The following is a 21,661-nucleotide window of genomic DNA, read 5'->3' as shown; positions in this document are numbered from 1 at the left end:
TTTAATAATGCGTATTTCCAATATTTATTTGTTTTAAAAATATATATAAATAATAAATAGCGGCACATGATAGTACGGATCGACTAGGACGCATCGACCCGAGTCTGGGTCGACCGGCATCCTTATTTGAAACTATAACGAAACTTTTCCGTATTTTTGCTTTAACTATCGATAATATAAATTCAAAATAATGTTATGTTGCCAGAAGGTTTGGCCGTAAGAAGATTCAGCCGGAAAAAACACGGCATAAGTCTACGACAATATTCCCGCTTATAATGTCAGCATAAGATCATAATTTACTAATATTTAAATTTTGCAATAAGTACAGCATATATAAAAGTTTTGATAAGTTGTTCCAATAATGACATTTTTTTTTTTAAGATTAATGTTTTAAAAAAAAATTTTGAGATTGCGCCTGCAAAAAACGCCAGAAAATCGAAGACAAAATTGCTGTGTACGCAGCGTAAGACCATATATCGCCGACTAAATATATACTGTTTTTTTTCCAGTCTGGAAAGTAGGGCAGCGTGAACGCACGAGATTTTTTTCATTAAAAAAAAGCACACCTGGAATTATCGTTTTGCACGCCTGGTTTCTTGAAAAAATGTGCACGTGCAGTACTGACGCCTAAAACACGCTAACATATATCACGCGTGCACGCCTAGACCGGAAATTTTGGTACGCGTGCACGCGCAGTCACGCATTTTTTTACGCTTGCACGCACAAAATCTCGTCAAAAACTGCCCTACTTTCCAGACTAGCGGCTAGCATGAATTTTTACCGCATAAGCGCCTGTTTTTTCCGTTTTAAATATACATTTTTAAAATAAAAACAATTGTATTTTTTCTATTATATATGCTAGCGTGAATTTTTAACCAAAAAAAATATGTCTTTGTTAGTTTTAAATTTTGGTTTTTAGAATAAAAAATAAAAAGCGGTGTTTACATTTTGCTTTTTATTAAATCGTTACTAATACAAACTTGTTTTTATAACATTGTTAATAATACTAGCTTAAAGTTAAAACAACTTTTATGTTTAACTTACACGAAACATGAATGACTTTGTAGCGACCTTCGAGTTAGTTGTTTATATCAACAGATTAAGTGATACATTTACGTCTAACGCCACAATCACCATTAACTATTTTAATTATTTGTCCTCCACTACAAAACATTATATTGCAAGAAAAATAAAACAAACTTGAACAATATTTATATATTTTAAATAATTATTTTAATACTCAAACCAGAAAAGGGTTTATTGTTACCAGAAGATTATCGATCAGTTACCTTACTAAAAGGAGATTACGAAATTTGATTTAGTTAAAAAGTTGAAATATCAAAAATAATTTGAACATATAACATAGTTACACAGCCCAAAATAAATATTTTATTATATTATATACAAATCTTTGTGTTAATTCTATTATTTTTATTCCTATTTAAATTGTTAAATTGGTTTTTGTCGTTGTTAACCGTCGTATTAATATAACAAAGTACTGTGAAAGCCCCAGCAAGAGGTCCTTGGTTCGATCCCCACTGCTTTCATTCTGTAGCGCTATTTAGTTCAACTATAAGTAGTATAAAATTCTGTTGAACCAACACTTTTTTTTGTGATAGGTTTTAATATTTTTATTGGCTAAGTGTGTGCTGTTATGACGTGTATGAGCTATCCGTAAACGTCGGGCTCAAGGGCGAATAGTGTGGCAATGGTGCAGCTCGAACCCGAAACCATTCGGCTCGTAATCCGCTGCCATGACCGCTTAACCACACTACCGGACTGCTGAGCCAACACTTATTTAGTAGCATAACTATCGGGCAACAACCCCACCTTAACTTGAGAACAATTTAAAAATATTACTCAAAAATAATTTTTTTTTACAATATGTATTTATGATGCTAAAATATGTACATTAAAAACGAATTTTACTAAAGTAAACTATTTAAAAAAATGATTTTTAGACAGAATTTAATATATACATAAAGAGACAGTGCTAAAATAATTTAAATTTTTGAATTTTATATTTCATCAAATTAACAAAAATCTTAAAATTTTAGTTTTGTTTGTTTTCGGTCTCGGAGAGCAGGGGTTGTTCATTTAATGTGTTTACGTAGTTGTCATTGTAGTTTAGAGTGCTGCTCACATCTAAAAAATAAAAAAAAATGCATTATCAATACGTCTTGTATTTTATTTATCCACGATGTAGGAAGGTCGAATGCGCAAACTAAACTTAGAGTAACGTTTGTTACCCTGACCCAGTCTCAAGTTGCCTTTGGCAGTTTAGGATATCATTGATTATAATTGCCAGATAATTATGCTGCTGATTAAGTGCTACCTCACCGTTTATAGCGCCTTACTCAAGGGCACAACAGGTGTTTTTACCACTACACCACGCTGCCGGTATTGATTATAATTGTTAGCTTATTAAGCTGCTGATTGAGTGCTGGCTCAGCAGGAGTTTAAAAAGTTATTTTTCTACCAAATAAATATTTTATAAATAAAAAAAAAACATACCCGAAAGATTGACAATATTCTTTGTATCCAAGTTCGTAGAAAAAATGTTTTCTTGAATGCATTCAGTGGGATTTGAACTCGATGCGTCTTGCTTTGCCTTTGGTAGAATTAAACCAAATTTGCCAGGGTCTAAAAAAAATTAATAGGTCATTATTTACTAAAGTTATGATGGTTAAAACATTTGGCTTCACTACATGAAGTCTTTGGTTCGATCCCCACTACTTTAAAGATGTAACACCCTTAAGTGGTCTGGTGTAGTGGTAAGAACACTTGCTTCACCACACATGAGGCCGTAGGTTCAATCCCCATTGATCTCATGCTGTAGCGCCCTTGAGTAAGGTGCTATAAACGGTATGAACTCCTGCTGAGCCAACACTTAATCAGCAGCTTAATTATCGGGCAATTATAATCAATAATATCCCAAACTGCCACAGGCAACTCAAGACTGGGCCGGTTGTGAAGTCGACTTCCCCACATCGGGGATAAATAATTTAACATAAAAATGATAAAAATTTTTTTTTACCGGCATTTTTTTCGCTATTCAGTTTTGAATTCTTAATCTCATCAAATAAAGGTTGGATTCCGATCATTTTATGAATTTCAGAAGCTGTGAAACCCAAAATCCGTTCCAAGTTGTTGACATATTTGTAAACATAACGCCTAAAACAAAAAAAATATTTTAAAAAAAGGGAATTATTTTTGTTTTTAAATTTATTTTTTTTTAATGCCGAAAGATCGACTTTACGACGATCTTTTGTTACCCCGACCCAGCCTCGAGTTGACTTTTGTCAGTTTGGGATATTATTGATTATAATTGCCCGATAATTAAGCTGCTGATTAAGTGTTGGCTCAGCAGGAGTTCTGTTTATAGCGCCTTACTCAAGGGCGCCACAGCATGAAATCACTGGGGATCGAACCTAAGACCTCATGTAATGATGCTAAGTGTTCTTATTGGTAAGATTTGCTGTCAGATTTATTTGAATGAGTAAAAAAGTTAAAAAACTAAAATGTTAAAGCCAATATGCCACAAAAACTAATTGCGTGAACATATCAAAATTTAAAAACCAACATATTACAAAAATTTTGTTAAAATTTTTAAAAAGTATTTTCCAAAGGAGGGTTAAGATAGAGAAAAACGAATCAATGTTAACATTTCTCTATATTTTTTTTCTATAAAAACAACATTTTGAACATTTTATTACCTTGCTGGACATTTGACGATGATATTTTTATCGTAATAATACCGAATTCCTCTCGATAGTTTCTCGTATGTCATTTTTGGTTTATTTTTTCTTAAGCCCCATCGCCTAAAAAAATTACAGAATTTAATTGAATAAAGTTAATATATAATTTTTTATTTATCCTTGTTGTAGAAAGGTCGGCTTAACAGCCATACATAAAGTAACATTTGTTACCCCAACTCAGTCTCGGGTTGACCTTGCCAGTTTAGGATATTATATAGATTATATATAAGTGTTCAGTAACTATGCTGCTAAGTAAGTGCTGGCTCAGCAGGAGTTTAAACCGTTTATATCGCCTTACTCAAGAGAGCTACAGCATTAGAGCAGTGGGAATTGAACCCACGACCTCATGGTGGTGTAGCAATTATTCTGACCACTACACCACGCTGCCAGTTGATTATAGTTGCCTGATAATTAACCTGCTGATTGAAACTACTACAAAAACCCACTTTACAGCAACCCCTAATAAAAAAAAAAAAAATATTGAATGTAAAATTAAAAAAATGGTAGAAATTACTTCGCCACTTCATCAGGTTCTTCCATTTTAAACTGCCATTTTTCGCCGGTCCATTTTATCAGATTTTTACAGGTTGGATCGCATAATAACTCTAATAAAAACTGCCACAACTGAATAGGGCCATTACCTAAACAAAAACTTTTAAAATTAATTCGGATCTAACAATAATTTTGCAGTTTCAAATAATAATTCGACAGTGAGATGTAGTGGTTAGAACATTTGAATTTATTACATGAGGTCCTGGGTTTAATCCCCATTGCATTCATTCTAAAGACCGGCAGCGTGGTGTAGTAGTAAGAACACTTGCTACACCACACATGAGGTCGTATGTTCAATCCCCACTGATCTCATGCTGTAGCACCCTTGAGTAAGGCGCTATAAACGGTATAAACTTCTGCTGAACCAGCACTTAATTAGCAGTATAATTATCAGGCAATTATAATCTATAATATTCCTAACTGCTTAATTTAACTAACAACTGGATCAGGGCAACAAACCTAAATCTGTGTTTAAGTCGTGAAGTAAACCTTTCCACATCAAGAATAAATAAATATAAAAAGTTGTTTAAAAATTTGCTACTATTTAAATTGTAATTTAAATAAAAAAAGTAAAAGTTAAAAATCAAACCTGTGTAGCCAGTCAGTTCCTGAATATTAATAATTGGATTTGCTGTAATTATTTCTTCATTATTATGCGTGACATTACTCCTAATTAGATCATTATCGCAAATAGTGCTTCGCAAGTTAGAACCTCTGTAATTTTGAGTCATTTTTTCAATTTTAGTCGAGTTTATTTCGAAACTAGGGTTGTAACTTTGTTCGTAGTACTGCTGTTGCACAACAGGAGTCATAACCGACTGTGACGACATAACATAAGGCATGTTTTTGTCATAACTGTAGCGCATGTCATTTTGGGTAAATTTTTCGTCGAACTTGTGCTGGTAGAATTGGTTTTCTGTTAAGTGATTGTAATCGTTATTGTAGTTATATTGGGAATAAGAATTATCAAGCTTCGAGACACAATTCGTAGAAGGGTACGTTCCATTCTCTATTCTAAAACAAAACATGGGGATTTTTAGTTGTTTTTTGTTAATTTATTCTCGATATGGGAAGGTCACCTTTATGACCCATACATAGAGCAACAGCAGTTACCCCAACCCAGTCTTGAGTTGCCTTAAGCAGTTTTGGGTATTACAGATTATAATTGCCTAATAACGAAGCTGCTGATTAAGTGTTGGCTCAGCAGAAGTTTATACTGTTTATGGTGTTTTACTTAAGGGCGCTACAGCATATAAGTAGTGAGAATCAAACCCAAGACCTTATGTAGTAAAGCCAAGTGTTTTGAACACTACACCACCCTGGCAGTATTGTTGTGACTTGTTTAAGCTATTTGTAAACGCCAAACTTAAAGGCGAATAGTGCTGCATTGATGTGAATTGAATTTAAAAGCATGCAGGACACTAATATAGAGTAACATTAGTTACTTTGACCCAGTCTCGAGTTGCCTGTGGTAGTTTGGGATATTATAGATTATAATTGCCCAATAATTATGCTGCTGAATAAATGCTAGATCGGCAAAAGTTTATACTGTTTATATCGCCTTACTCAAGGGCGCCACGGCATAAGAGCAGTGAGAATTGAACCCACGACCTCATGCTGTTATTTGTGGCCAGTCTGGAAAGTAGAGGCAGTTTTCGACGAGATCTCGTGCGTGCAAGCGTAAAAAATGGCGTGGCCGCACGTGCACGCGTACTACGAATTTCGGTCTACGCGTGCTCGCGTGATTTATGTTAGCGTGCTTTACTTAAATCTGGCTTAAATATACAAGGCGTCAGCATCGCGCGTGCACAAATTTTTTTTAAAACCAGGCGTGCATACGTTAATTTTGGGCGTGCATTTTTTTCACCAAAAAAAACCTCGTGCGTGCACGCTGCCCTACTTTCCAGACTGGATTTGTGGTGTAGCAAATGTGTGTTCTTAGTATGTTAGTTACCACTACGACACGCTGCCGTTTTTTTGTCTACAGAGTAAGTTTAAACCAGGTTTAAATTCTACTATTAGGTCTTACCTTTTTTCAAGCTCAAGATGGGGATTCTGTTGAATATTAGTATCTACGTTAAAGTGATTACTCTCCTTGATTGACCAATCTTGTGACTCAAAATTGTGGAAATAAACAGTTTGGTTTTGGTAGGCACTTGGTCTGAGTTCCTGAAAAAGAATTTTGTTTTACATTTATTTATCCTCGATAAGTAACGACTTTACGATAAGAGAGCGACGACATCGCTTTAACGATATAACGACAGTTTCCCCGACCCAGTTTTAATCAAGTTTTGCTCATAAGTCAAAAGACGCTAAAGCATAAAAGCAGTGGGGATCAAACTAATGGTATCATGTAGTAAAGTATAGTTTATCGTAAGTCTGGTACTTTGGTTTGTTTAAAGTTTTGAAATATTTATGGTAAAGAACTTAATGTTTACTTAGAGTTTAGGTTAATTATACCGGTATCGTAGTGTAATGATAAAAACACTTGCACATAAAGTCGTGGGTCCAATACCCAGTGCTCTCATGCTGTAGCGCCCTAAAAACGGTATACACTCCTACTGAGCCAAAAATTATTCAGTAGCTTAATTATTGAGCAATTATAATCAATAATATTCCAAAAGGCTGGGTCGAAGTAACTGATGTAAATTTATGTTTGGTTGAGGATAAAGATATATACAAAAAAATTTGTGAAAAATTTATAGACGGTTTAAGATAATTAGAAAGATGAGTTGCTGCTAATATAAAAATGTATTTTAAAAATCCGTAAAACTAAAGAGTTATTATAAACTTAAAATATTTAAAAAAATATTGTATAAAATTTAATTTCAATTGATATCAAATTTAAAATCGTTTAAGTATTTTAATTTTAAACCAGATAATAGTGCGTTGTATTTAATCTATCATAATTAGCTTCGAATATGTCAGGTTAGTTTACCGTATACAACATATAGAGGAAATTACATCACATTCATAATTAAAAACATAACAGTTAAGTTAAACATTATTTTTTTAATTTTTGTTTTACTTTTTTTCGATAGACGTTACAGCGTAATTAATATGTAAGTCTTACGTTTTTAATTAATAATAAAATGTAAGCGCATTGTAATATTTATGTGCATTTTTTTAACAACAAAATAAACCTAAAAAATAAAAAATTCACAATGTGGAGTAGTGGTTAAAACCTTTGACTTTACTACATGAGGTCCTGGGTTAAATCCCAAACGCCCTCATGCTGTAGCGCCCTTGAGTAAGGCGCTTTAAACAGTATAAACTTCTGCTAAGCCAGCACTTAATCAGCAGCATAATTACCGGGCAATTATAATCTATAATATTCAAAACTGTTAAAGTTAACTAAAGACTGGGATAAGGTAACTGATATTACTCTATAGTTAGGCCGTAAATACGACCTTACCACATCGAGGATAAATAAATGTTAAAAAACTCAACTGTTCCATTTTCAATTGGCTGAAACCTCGTCGGAACTGTGTGTGAACTGGAGGAATAAAGTCCGGATGTTGCAATGAGAGGATGGAATCCCCGGTGATCGATCTGATCAGAATATCCTGAATCTGATCCAGGACTTGACAAAGTTGGAATCTTCCAAATTCCTTTAATACAAAAAGAATTTTAATAACAAAATAAATAAAACTGCCGTTTGTGGCGCGTAGGTAAATTATTATGGACAAATTTCAGGTAATCATATTATGACGATTAAAATCTATGCCGTACATTAAAATATGATCATAAAAAAAATTTTGATTTTAAAGTCCCAAATTTAATTTATAAAAACGAAATTTTATAGCAATTTAACATAAAAAATTAAAATAGAAAAACCAACCAGAATTAAAATGACTTAATGGGGCATGGTCGTTGTTAAAATAATTAATATTAGACATGATAATAATTAGTTAATTAAACCTAGTTAAAAAAAGAAAATTTTGAGTAAAAATTTCATAAATAAATTTAAATTAACATTGTTTGAAATTTAGGTATAATTCTTGCACTTTAGCAGCATAAAAACTACGAGCCGAAAAGTTTCGGGTTCGAGCCGCACCAACGCCACACTATTCGCCCTTGAGCCCGGCGTTAACGGATAGCTTAAAACACGTCCCAACAGCACACGCTTTCCCAATAAAAAATATAAAACCTATTATCTTAGGGTGATATGGAAAAAAAATATTATAGTTAAAATACAATTTTAACAATATATCTAACCATATCTAGTAATATAACCGGATAATATTTAATTTTTTAATTCATAAACTCGGCAGAATAATCTAAATTTTTAATTGAATAACTTGTCCTTCAAATTTCTAAGAAAATATTGGGACGTAGGTATGGTTATTAATGTAATTGCTGCCCTAAATTACTTCTATTATTAGATAAGTCATATGATAATATCATGTTTTCTAGTTTAAAGAGTTAAATAGAAATTTTATTTAAAAAAATCAACCACTTATTAAAAAAAAAATTATAATATTAAAGTTTTAGATTAAAAAATATGAAAATTTTTTTGAGCTTTACTGACATATTACCAAAATATATTTGACCGAATAAATATTACGAAATCTAATAGATATTTATTAGAAATTTGTATGTCAAACCACGCCATTTTACCAATAATAAAACATTTTTATTTGCTCATTTTTTACCTAAATTACATTTCTAAAAAATAATATTTTTTTTCGAAAACACTTTTGCTCAAATTTCAAAAAAAATAATTCTTTACTTAATTGTGATTTTCGAAAATATAAATTTTCGGTAAAATAATTTTCTTTATATAAGCAAATACAGTTTTACTTTCGTTCAACTTACGATACGTCTAAAAAGACTAAACTCTATCTAAATTCTTATTAAAATTTAGCGAAAACTAATTAGAGTACAACAGCTTTGTTGTTAAACTTTTCCAATGTAGGAAATAAGGCTCGCTTCCTAATCGACGTTATTTGATCTTTCCACTTTCTATTGTTATTGGGTTTAATATAAAACGGGATTTTATTAAATTAAGGCAGCTTTAAAATTAAAAATTTTTTGATCATTTTTAAAATACTTTTAAATTATTTTTTTAACAATTTTCAAGAGATTTAAAATTTAAATAAACATGTCTCGCTAACTTTGTAAATACTCTTAGTTAGGTAAAATCTTTACAATAACCAAATACTCTACTGCGTACAACATTTTTAATATTGTTTAAATTTTTATCTTTACTAAGTGTTAAGGTAAATTTTTGCTTTTACGTTGAAAGGAAGTGAAAAACATTAATCAAATTTAATTGAATTTTACGCACTTAACAACGAAACTACAATTTAATAAACAAACAAAATAAGTTTAAGTAAGCAACTGGTCAAATATGAATTGGTACATTTAATTGTACTTATTTATTATTGATGTGAAAAGAACGACTTTACGGCCTAAACATAGAGTAACATTTGTTACCCCAAACCAATCTTAAGTTGATTTTGTCAGTTTGGGATATTATACAGATTTTTTTTGTATATATCTTTATCCTCGATGTGGAAAAGTCGAATGCGCGACTTAAACATAGAGTAACAATAGTTATCCCAACCCAGTCTCGAGTTGCCAGTGGCAGTTTGGGATATTATTGATTATAATTGCCCAGTAATTATGCTGCTCATTATACTTGATAATTAAGCTGCTAATTAAGTGCTGGCTCAGCAGGAGTTCATACCGTTCATAGCGCCTTACTCAAGGACGCTACAGCATGAGAGCAGTGGGGATTGAACCCACGACCTCCTGGTGGTGTAGAAAGTGTTCTTACCACTACACCACGCTGCCGGTAAAGATTATATATGCCAGATAATTGAACTGCTAATTAAGTGTTGGCTCTGCAGGAGTTTGTAAAATTTATTTAATCCCATCTTACCCTTACCATAAATTTGTAAAAAAAAATTGGGTATCGGTTGGAATCCAACTCACAACCTCACCATTAATTTTAATTTTTACCTTTGTTGTTTTTCGGGTTAACAAGATCGGTGTAAACGCCTTGATCCCAAACTCTTTGTCGCACCCCGCTCGTCACTTGACTGACGTCATTTGATGTCACGTGCGTTATGACGTCATTGCCTTTGTCGAACTCGCTGGCGGCGGATGAATATTTGTTGTCCGCGTTTTCGTTCTTTTTCGCCTTCCGCTTTTTTGCGTTGTTGCGCTTCAGAGATTTTCCCACTTCCTTGGAAGATTTAAAAAAGTCCGGATCTAAGATCGGCTGGGAGGAAATCGACGATGCAAGCTCCTCCAGTGACGTAATGTGGTCTTCCGGAGATGACGTCACGACGCTGGTTACGTCATCGCTCTGAAATTGAAACTGGTCGGCGAAAGTTTCGCTGTAGGGAAACTCCCAGTCTCCGGAGTACTCCCGTTTCACCCATTGTTTGTCCACGCATGTGACGTCATCATCTGGCCTGATGACGTTGTTGTGGTTACCAATGACGTCATTGGTCGAAATGAGATCAAAATGGCGGGAGCCGAGGAAGGTTTGGTCCAGATGAGGAAGAGTTGAGATTTGATCAAAACTTTCGAACATTTTTAAAAATTTTACCAAAAATTTTTATTTTGGATTATTTCTCCTGAAAAGTTTAAAAATTTATTTTATTTGGTTTGAAATCCTTTTTTTTTCCAGATAAAGTTTTTGATATTTTTATCGGGTGTGCGGTTTGGGACGTGTTTAAACTATCCGTAAACGCTGGGCTCAAGGGCGAATAGTGTGACATTTGTGAGGCTCGAACTCGAAACCTTGTGGTGTGTTTAAGCTATCTGTAAACGCCAGGCTTAAGGGCGAATAATGTGGCATTGGTGCGGCTCGAACCCGAAACCTTTTGGTGTGTTTAAGCTATCTGTAAACGCTGGGCTCAAGGGCGAATAGTGTGACATTTGTGAGGCTCGAACTCGAAACCTTGTGGTGTGTTTAAGCTATCTGTAAACGCCAGGCTTAAGGGCGAATAATGTGGCATTGGTGCGGCTCGAACCAAAACGTTTTGGTGTGTTTTAAGCTATGTGTAAACGCGGGACTCAAGAGCAAATAGTGTGGCATTGATACGGCTCGAACCTAAAACCTTTCAGGGCGTAGGCCGACGCCATGACTGGTTCACCAGACTACTTTCTTATTACGGAAAACCGTCTATCTATGAGGGAGCCTAATAAACGAGAATTTATATGCGTATAAAATTATAAAAACTGCCATTTGTGGTGCTTACGTAAATTGTAAGAAGTAATTATTAAATACGATTTCCGACCACATTACGACAATTAAAATTCTGAAAGTAGGGCTATCCACTATTCGAAAAAGGTAAATATATAAAAACTGTGTTTTACTGAACTTTAATTTTTTTTTATCGAAAATTAAAAAGGGTGATTCCCACAGGAATTTGGAGTTAATATAAAATATCTTATTCTCAGTAAAATTTCGTTTTTGGCGTTTTGTTCTTTTTATATATGTTTTATTTAAAAATTCTAAAAGCTCCAAATAACTAATTTAAATAAATTATTTGTCATTAAATTCAACTCCCATTAAAAATTTATTTTAACAAAAAAACTAATTCTAATTTTTTAAATTAAATTTAATAAAAGCTTTACGTTACATTAATTCTCTATTTTTTAAATAACTTTTCACATTAATAAAAATCGTTCCAGCAAAATTAAAAAACTCTCGCTGATATTAAAAAAATTATTTAAAAAAAACAGCCAGCTATTTTTAAACAACCTTTTTAGCGCTCCGCTAAACGGTAATTAATCTATATTAAGGTAACGATATAAAACACGGAGTCACGTGATTTTGTTCAATTAATCGGGTCACGTGACTAACAGGAAAGAGATGATAGACGCTCATAATCACCTATATGATTATGACGTCACAATTAGAAGCGCGGGAGGCTCTTTTTTCATGACGTCGCATATTCAGATGACAGTTCGAAAATCCTTGACGAGGTAAATTTGATTTTAACATGGACTACCTTCCTGTTTAAGTCATTTTCAATCAAATTTTGCACTCGCTTCGTTTTTTTTTCTAATTTATGCACACAGCGCAATTTTAATGTGTTTGTCTTTATTGTGTTTGTGCTTTTTAAGTTTTTTATTAGTTGATCCTTAAAATAAAAAAAACGACAACCTAAATATTGAGTAACATTAGTTACGACGACCTAGTCTCAAGTTGATTTTGACAGTTTGAGATATTAGTTGTCATATTTCCAGATAATTTTTCTGTTAATAGTTTTTTGTATTGGTAAAAGTTTTTAATTTATAGCGCTTTGACTAAAGGTGCTTTGGCAATAAAAACAAAAAATTAGAACATAATATTTTACTAATTAGAAAATAATAACAATAAGACTTTAAAATCTTAAAATATTAAGTAACTTATAACAACTAAATACACTTTGTTTATTAATTTACGTATGCTGGTTGGATCCCCACTGCTTTCATTCTGTAGTGCTTTTGAGAAGACCTAAAATTTTGGGTTTATTCAACACTGCCACCAAGTTGTAACATTCTTAAGTGAAACCTAAGGTCCTGGGTTTGATTTCCACTGCTGGCATGCTAGAGCGCTTAAAGATAAAACAATACCGGCAGCGTGGTGTAGTGGTAAGAACACTTGCTACACCACACATGAGGTCGTGGGTTTAATCCTCACTGCCCCCATGCTGTAGCGCCCTTTAGTAAGCTGCTATAAAGAGTATAAACTACTGCTGAGCCAGCACTTAATCAGCAGCATAATTATCGAGCAATTATAATTAATAATATTTCAAACTGCAAAAGCCAACTCGAGACTGGGACGGGGTAACTGATGTCACTCTATGTTTAGGTTGTGAAGTCGACCTTACACGAGGATAAAATATATACAAAACAAACAAAAATGCTTAAACAGGTCTTGGTAAATGTTGCAATAACTTTTTACTAAAAACATTAAATTTTTCTTAGTTGTAAAAGGTTTAAATGTAAGGGATTATAACGACTAAATACACACCATTTTTATTAATTGACAACTTTTGGTTCGATCCCTACTGCTTTCATTGTGTATTACTATTTAATAAGATTTTAGATTCTGGATTTGATTTTTATTGCTTGAAAATTGTAACAACATTCTTACGTAATTTCTAAAGTTTTATGATTAAATTTCACTGCTAGCTAGTTGCAACATTTTTGAGTAAGACCCAAGATCTTGGGTTTGATTATCACTGCTGACATGTTGTAGCATCTTTAAGTAAGATTTGAGGTCTCGGGTTTGCTTTTCAATGTTGGCATGTTGTAACATCATTGGTTAAGACCCAAGGTCCTGGGTTTAATTCTCACTGCTAGCAAGTTGCAAAACTTTAAAGTAAAACCTGATATCCTAGGTTTGATTTCCACTGCTGGCATGCTGTAGCGGTTTTAAAAACAGTATAACCCCCCGCTAGGCCAAAATCCATCAGTAGATTAATTATTTGTTTATTATAATATATAATATCCCAAAATGTCAAATTCAACTCAAGATTGGGTCAGGGTAGCAAATGTTAATTTATGTTAGGCCGTAAAGTCGACCTTTCCACACATAAAATATAAACACTTTTTTTGCGTCTTTCTAAATTTAATAAATTAATTTTTGTTGTGTCGATTTAAAATCAAGGAAACGGTTGTTATTCCGTTAAAAGGGTAGAAATTATAACATCACTCTGAAATGTCGAACAATAGTAACTGTTGCGTCACATGGTAACTGTTTTGTAAACAAGAAAATGTTACGTAACAATAAAAATCGATGAAATTTTACTATGGAATTTGCGTAAAAAAAAATAGCGTGTTTTGATGGATAAAAGATGTATAAGCAAAACTGAAAGCTTTTAGACCCTTTAATAGCTAGATTTAACTGTTGAACAAGTTAAAAATTCGTTTTTATTCGTAAGTATCGGTATAACTTTAGTTTAATACTGAGCTCCATTAGTTGGTATTTTGTCATTAACCACAAAAAATGTTTTTGGTAGAATGGGGTTGATTCACCAGGTTACCACCAACCGATAGGGGACGCGCGCGATCAGTCCTAAACAATAATAGTGTAAGCAAATGAACAACGTTAAATATTGAAATATGTATACAAATTAGTTACCACCGCATTGAATTAAGTGTTTTTCTACTTAACTTATACAGGATATATAACAATATTACAAAATGCCGCAATATTGTGCTGTACCTTTTTGTAAAAATAGGAAGGGTGGCCATTTGTTTCCCAACAACCCTTCATTACGACGTGATTGGGTAATCAAAATCAAACGTGCCCAAACTCCCACAGGAAAACTGTGGATACCGGGAGAACACGACGTTGTTTGTTCGGACCATTTTAAAGCTTCTGATTACATATATTCAGGTAGGTTATAGTCAAATTACCAAGGACTATCCCTAATATTAACAGTTCTAACATTTCACTTTCATGCTAGGTAAAGATCAAACAAAAAAAAGATTGAAAAAAACAGCAATACCATCCATATTTATCGCTGACACAGAAATAAATGAAAGAGAACAAAGGGCAGTAAAGCGTAGATCTAATTGCTTAAGTAAAAATAGTAATGATATTGTTCCCACTGTTTCAAATGAGGTTGTGGTTGAGGCAGATAATTTAAACAGCGAAGTTGGGACAAATAAACGTTTGAAGGTAGATTGTAGTTCTCAGTGTACGTTAGTTTCTGGTGACCTTCTTCTGAACATAAATAAAATAAAGGATGATAAGAGAGCTCTACAATACTATACTGGATTTGATGACTACAATCATTTCATTTTATTTTTTTGTTGTCTGGGCTCTGCAGCATACCACCTTAATTATCAATGTGAAATATTAACTGTTGAAAATCAGCTATTTTTGACTTTAGTAAAAATAAGACAGGCAAAAGAAAATCGAGAACTATCTATTTTATTTAAGGTTAGTGAGAGTACTGTTTCAAGAATATTTAATGTGTGGGTTAATTTTATGTACTTTCAACTAAAGGAATTAGATATTTGGCCATCTCAAAAAATTATTAAACAACATATGCCAGAAAGCTTTAGCAATAGTTTTCCTACAACCCGAGTTATATTAGATGCTACAGAAATACCAATTGATAAACATCTCATGTTCTTGCTCAAAGAGCAACATTTTCGAGTTACAAAAATAAAAATACGCTCAAAACAATGATTGGAATTTCTCCCAATGGCCTTGTAAGTTATGTTAGCCCATCTTTTGGTGGCTCTGCTAGTGATCGGCAAATCATTGAAGATTCCTCATTATATAAAGAAGCTTATCAATATTTTAATACAAAAGACAGCATAATGGCCGATAGAGGAATTTTAGTCCAAGACTTATTTGCAACATTTAATGTACTGGTAAATACTCCTACATTATTAAAAGGAAAACATCAGTTGGATGCAAAAGATGTAGTTAAAGATCGTAGAGTTGCTTCACACCGCATACATGTCGAACGGGTTATTGGATTAAGCAAAACTTACAAAATCCTTAATTGCACTCTGTCTCATCAATTGGTCCCACTTGGATCGAGAATAATATTTTTGTGTTTTATGTTAGCAAATTTTCGTACATCTATTGTTACTTAATTGGATATAAATATAATAGTTATTTTTAAACTTTCTTGTTTTAATAAATTTATCATTTATATTTAGTTATATTTATAATATTTTAAGTCGAATTAATGTTTTGTTTTTATTCCTTGTTTTAAAACAAAATTATTTTGTATTATAATACAAATTAACGAAAAAAAATTTTTTTTTAGATTTTTTCTTTTTTTTTAAATTTTAGCAGCTTATTTTTTTAGCAATAAAAGGGAGCCAATACTTGAGGTAAAACTCTTCCAACTTCGGAAACATGTCGTTCAGGACATAACTCTCATTAAAAGTAAGCAGCTCTATAAACATATCTTTAAAAGTATACACAACAAAGTAACAAACCCTAGCCTTACAAATGGCCATTTGAGCCTGAGTTTGAACAAAATACTTGTGTGTTTTTTTTAAAGTAATTTTTTCATTTTTATATTCTAGAAAAGGAAACAAATTTCCTGGAACAATCCTGGACTCTCTTCCAGTGTAAGGACACTTTACCTCTATTAAAGTGGCATCATCAATTTTACCATCGGGACTAACTCCAAGGTAAGGTTTCTCAACAAAAATATTAAAGCCACACTTTTTAACCTCAACATTGAATTTTTCACAAAATTTTTGTAGGGCAATTGGTTCAAATTGGTGTCCATGCATAAGTGATAAACTAAAGATTTTTTTTCCACTAAACATACTGTCACAAAATTTTTCCATATCCCTATTGGCAGTGGCTGAAATTATTTCACCGAAGCGTGAAGAAGTTAAACGCCACTGCCTTTCCTTATTCCAAAGTTTAGAGTCACTTTGGGCCTTAGTACTATTTTCTATTAATTGTGCTTGTTCTTCACTAACCTACATTTAAATATATATTACTAAATGTAATATTTTCTAATAATTGAAAATTTCTTACTTCACTATTTTACCTTAAGCATATCTTCTACCCAAAATTCAACAAATGGCTGAGAAAAGTAGTCATGGTCTAGCTGTGCTGTTGCTAAATCTGCTTTTTCATAAAGATATCTCATGGTTAAACTCTTGGAGGTTGAAGCACAATAGGCTATTACGCTACTTCTGACCATGTCACAATATCCGCCAGAGTTGCGATACTGCATTGGCCTTGGATCATCTAAGGATGGTGATCCAGACCCAGGTAAATTTTCAGCAGCTATTGGTGCACCTTAATAGACATGATTTATTACTATTAAGATATAGAATATATATCGTGTTTTTTTTAATATTCTGATCTTTTTGTTAAACCAAGTTGTTTTAACTACTAATATATGTTTCTATTCTTAACTTGTAGTTTTTTTACCTTCGTGTTTGCTGGTTGGATGGTGAAATTTTTGCAATGCTGCTGTACATGATTTTGCTATATTAATGATACCAGTATCCACAAAGTCAACTAGCATCAACAATACAGCTGCAACATGTTTACATGTACCATGTGGACCCTGACCTGCTGGGCAATCACAATCAGTGTTTTCTATTTCTCCTGACTCACTTATTTTAATTTTATAGCAATAAGTAACATTTTTTTTCATTGCAGCCTGAATTAACCCACTAGAATAAACTGATTGCTGTGTATAAAATATACTGCATACTTTTATGCTTTTACTTTCTAGTAGCAGCTTTCCCTTTTGTAGTGATTTCAGATCACTGTTACTTGTGCTGTCTAAAGCACCTCGGTATACAAAATAGGCTTTGGTAAATGAATGTTTTATTTGTGGAATTATATGGCGATCCAACACACACAGACTTCTGAAAGGTTCTGTGGGCCAGCTAACAATCAAGTTTTTTGGAATGGTAACTTCCACAGAAAAGTTGTTGTTACGGTCATAGTCTTTAAGTCTAAAATGTTGAATATTTCGTATAAATATTGGCGTTTAGTGGTTAAATGTAACATTAAAGAAATAATTAGAAACTTGAAAATATATCAAATTTGGAAAGCACGAAGTTGATGGTGGGCTTATTAAGATCGGCCTTTTAGTAGCTAAGCTAGCTGGGCTAGATAATTTGTTTCATAACTAACCTATTAATCAAATCGATTTTTCTTCCCGTGACTTTAGCTCCCCGCTTGGCCAATTGTATTTTTAACTCGGCAACCGTTTTCTCTTCATAATTCATTTTTTAAAAGTTATGATATTAAATAAATATATGTTTTACCTTTGGCGTCGCTCGTAACTATAAACCGTAGGACCGAGGTCTAGCGCCATTAGCGGTAAACGCGTACATGAATCAACCCCATTTTTAATTTTTAACAACAACAACAACAAGAGTATAAGAAATGGGGTAAATTTAAGGGGGTGGAAGGGGGATATAAGGATTGTTTTGTTGGTAATGGGGAAGAAGGTGGGGGGGGGTTGGGGGTAATTGGGGCCGAAATAATTTTATTGTTATTTTTAGGTGGTGTCCGAATGGGCCTTGGTGTCGAAAAAGAAGGCACGCCTTCCTGGTGGATGCCCGCCTCTGCCGCTGCCTCTCCGGCCAGGGACTTCTCTCCGTCGCGGGAAGATGTTATTGTTCCGCCGCGACGAAGGGAGACCCTTGATACCGACCGAAGAGGTTGGCTAGCCTGGAACCTCTCTGATCTAATGGAGAGGATGGAGCTGTTTGGCTCCAGGCTAGCACTTTTTTGTTCTCTGTAAAATATCTACATTAGAAGTTTAAATTACTTGCATAAGATTTTAACAGTTAAGCAAAAAAATGATCAGGATTATCTTTAGTCATAGTTAATTATATAATATTGACTAAATTATACTTCGCGGCAGAGATAATACTGCGGGCATCCACTTTTTTGGCGCGCCTTCCCCGTTTCGCCCCATTTCCCTTTCGGACACCACCTCTATATGTGTTTTTGTTACTCTTGTTGTTGTTGTTGTTGGCATTTCTGCATAAATTGCATTTAATTTAAAATAAATGAACACAAAATATGGTACATAGGTTAAATACTAAAATTATTAATAAAATTTAGCAAGCAATATTACATCTCGGTAAATATAAATGTTTACTCACCCGCTGTAGTAGTTATTTGTGTAACCCCCCCCACCCGTGTTGATTGTGATATTGTTACAATCCAAAAAATTAATTTTTTTATTAAAATAATTTTTTTTTTTTAATTTTTAGATTAAATAAATCTGCAAAACAAAAACTTAAAATTAACAACAAATTCTCAATTTTATGAACAAAAAACAGCATAGTTAACATCTTTTAACGCAAAAAAAATTATGTGAAGAATTATGTAATGAATTCCAAAACAGATAGACAGACAGTCAACAAAACCATTATAAAACACAGCCAATAAAATCAACATTTTGAACAAAATTTTTGTGCCCAAAAAAGAAGTAAGTCACAATAACTTAAAAGAAAAACTCGACTAAAGCGAGTCACAATAAATTGAAAGAAAAACTTGACTAAAGCGAGTCACATTAACTTGAAAGAAAAACTCGACTAAAGCGAGTCACATTAACTTGAAAGAAAAACTCGACTAAAGCGAATCACATTAACTTGAAAGAAAAACTCGACTAAAGCGAGTCACATTAACTTGAAAGAAAAACTCGACTAAAGCGAGTCACATTAACTTGAAAGAAAAACTCGACTGAAGCGAGTCACATTAACTTGAAAGAAAAACTCGACTAAAGCGAGTCACATTAACTGGAAAGAAAAACTCGACTAAAGCGAGTCACATTAAGGCTTCCTCTGAAATGACATCAAATGATAAATCTCGTATAGTTGTTAAGGCTTCAGAGATTCTGGTTAGGGTTCCACGTTTAGATTTTTTAGATTTAGTAATCTGTTGTGGTGTGGCATTTAAGTTATTAAAATTTTGTGAACTTGGTTTTACACAAAAAGGTTTAAAAAGAGTTGGTATCTTTTGGTCTATTTCACTTACTGATTGGGTATCTGGGGTGGTAGGATCAACAATGCAAGGATCCAGAGTCATGGAGGATGAATTTATGTACCATGATGGTAAACTATTCCACGATACATCAGAAAATTTTTCAAAAATGCTAAACATATGTTTGCATGGTAAAAAGTGTCTTTGAAAGTCTTGACATGTACATTTAGGAAATTTCTTAATTGAAATCGTATAAATTTCTTTTGTGGTTGCGCTGTCCACAAAGTACAAATCTTCCTTTTTGGTTATTGATTTCAGAGTAACCTCAGCTGCAGATGTTATCCTACGCATGCAGTGTCTAATAACATCATGCGGTCTGTCTCGCAAATAGGTTGGCACAAAATCATTGTATTGCCTGTAGTTGCTGGATGCAACAATATTGCCGTTTTTGTATCTAAAATAAAAAGAAAATAAAACTGTGTTTTTAATTTAAAATAGTCCTAGATGCCTTAAAAAGGATTGTTTTTATTTAACTTATTTAAATTAGTATTTAAAGCAAAAAACAGGTCTTATTGGCCCTAAAAATTTGTCAATTTACTTTAGCTCCAATGAAATTAAACATTAAAATGACTAAAAAATATATAAGTATTGTAGAGTTACTAGATTATATTGTTGTAGTTATTTTGGTTGGTTATTCGGTTTAACTGTTTAATTTGGCTTGACTCCGTTTACCGACTCATTTTATTATGATTATATTTGGTTTGGTATTTTGTTTAGGTTTTAGTTATAAACGACAAGACGTTAACAGTAATACTTTTATTATAATTCGGCAAAACACTTACACTGTTTGATTAAAAGTTGTATTACAAGATCAGCTAGATTGCTAGACTGACGTTAAAGTTAAAGTACGGTTTGTAGGTCCAGTTATTGCGAGATGCGACGGTGGCCAACTATCGCTAGATTGGCCCGACGATGTAACGATGACCAACTATCGGTAGATTGGTGAAGAATGTTTAAATTGTTCCAGTTTTTATAGCACAACCGAAAGGCAATAAAAGTTCGTTCGTTGTAAAGCCGCTGGCCTTCTACGACAGGTTACGTGGCTAATTCTCGTTAAGGGCGATTTTAGAGTGCATTGTTTGAAGTTGACGCCCGTTGTAACGAGAATAATTGTTGTACGTGTCCGGTCAATGACATTAAACTAGCTTGAACTTAGAATTGATTGTAATAGGCTTATTACAATTGATTCTACATCACCTCCCCTTGGAAAAAGTTGTGCATTCCTGGCATATGAAAATTCGGCAGAATCAATATCGTCTTCGGAAAAGCAAATGGAAATTGAGGAGTGAACTGGTTGACATGTTGCGATCTTCCTTATTCTTGAGCTGTGTCGTGGGCTTGCTTGCGACAAGTGACATTGAAAAGGGACGATGAATGAGCCTCTGTGGGCGTAGTTGAGCCAGCTTGGGCGTTAAAGTAGACGAGCCATCTGTGGGCTTTGTAGACATGGACGAGTCAAATGTCGGCTTACAGGCAAGAAATAGTTGCAGTCAAAAAATCGTAGCCCGTTTGGAAGTCTGGATGAGTGCGTATGCCCCTTGTTCACCACTTCTGTTTGCATCGCCAATGTTCGAGAAAATATGAGAAACTTTAAAGATTTGTTGTGCCAGAAATAAGGGTTTATGTTGTCTCGGATTATCTAAAAACAAAGTTGTTACGCTTCCTACAAAATGTAGGTTTTGGCGTTTGTTTTATTTTTGCGCTATAAAACGTTTATTTGCTGCGCTTTGTTAAAATGACGTAATAGCCTTAGGCAGTTGCTAGTTATATTTTATTTGTGCGCGCATCAAACTAATTATATAACACTTTTATTAAGGTATTTTATTCTATATCGTAATTCGAAAGGTTAAAAATATCGAAAGGTTTAAAGTATCGGAAGGTTTGAAATATC

At 33.3% G+C, this 21,661-nt stretch overlaps 2 protein-coding genes and 1 pseudogene across 3 annotated transcripts; 1 reads left to right on the top strand and 2 right to left on the bottom strand.

The window, feature by feature from the left end:
- Positions 1 to 1,894: 1,894 nt before the first annotated feature.
- On the bottom strand, positions 1,895 to 10,891 carry LOC145755308 (uncharacterized). Its single transcript, XM_082571534.1, has 9 exons — positions 10,278 to 10,891; positions 7,761 to 7,921; positions 6,340 to 6,479; positions 4,900 to 5,324; positions 4,273 to 4,399; positions 3,717 to 3,821; positions 3,038 to 3,174; positions 2,515 to 2,643; positions 1,895 to 2,145 (listed from the first exon to the last, which is right to left on the bottom strand). Exons 1-9 carry the CDS (start codon positions 10,855 to 10,857, stop codon positions 2,054 to 2,056), a joined length of 1,896 nt encoding a protein of 631 aa, XP_082427660.1. The 5' UTR covers positions 10,858 to 10,891; the 3' UTR covers positions 1,895 to 2,053.
- A 3,490-nt stretch (positions 10,892 to 14,381) lies between these two features.
- Positions 14,382 to 18,031, top strand: LOC145754857 (uncharacterized; annotated as a pseudogene). Its single transcript, XR_014284167.1, has 5 exons — positions 14,382 to 14,661; positions 14,732 to 16,176; positions 16,320 to 16,427; positions 16,805 to 17,025; positions 17,179 to 18,031. The product of XR_014284167.1 is annotated as an uncharacterized LOC145754857 (transcript).
- On the bottom strand, positions 16,077 to 17,999 carry LOC145755859 (uncharacterized). Its single transcript, XM_082572095.1, has 4 exons — positions 17,905 to 17,999; positions 17,188 to 17,723; positions 16,799 to 17,052; positions 16,077 to 16,727 (listed from the first exon to the last, which is right to left on the bottom strand). Exons 1-4 carry the CDS (start codon positions 17,997 to 17,999, stop codon positions 16,077 to 16,079), a joined length of 1,536 nt encoding a protein of 511 aa, XP_082428221.1.
- Positions 18,032 to 21,661: the final 3,630 nt, after the last annotated feature.

The sequence above is a fragment of the Corella eumyota genome, chromosome 6, assembly GCF_963082875.1.
Source record: "Corella eumyota chromosome 6, kaCorEumy4.1, whole genome shotgun sequence".
NCBI lineage: Eukaryota > Metazoa > Chordata > Ascidiacea > Phlebobranchia > Corellidae > Corella > Corella eumyota.
This window is presented reverse-complemented; position numbering and strand designations above follow the sequence as displayed.

Coding starts and splice junctions, on each gene's coding strand:
- LOC145755308 (XM_082571534.1), bottom strand. CDS start 10,857: ATGTTCGAAAGTTTTGATCAAATCTCAACTCTTCCTCATCTGGACCAA. Junction 6,480..7,760: donor AGCCAATTGAAAATGGAACA/GTTGAGTTTTTT, acceptor ATTCTTTTTCAG/GAACTCAGACCAAGTGCCTA. Junction 3,822..4,272: donor GAACCTGATGAAGTGGCGAA/GTAATTTCTACC, acceptor TAATTTTTTTAG/GCGATGGGGCTTAAGAAAAA.
- LOC145755859 (XM_082572095.1), bottom strand. CDS start 17,999: ATGAATTATGAAGAGAAAACGGTTGCCGAGTTAAAAATACAATTGGCC. Junction 17,724..17,904: donor AAAATCGATTTGATTAATAG/GTTAGTTATGAA, acceptor TCAACATTTTAG/ACTTAAAGACTATGACCGTA. Junction 17,053..17,187: donor TCCAACCAGCAAACACGAAG/GTAAAAAAACTA, acceptor ATGTCTATTAAG/GTGCACCAATAGCTGCTGAA.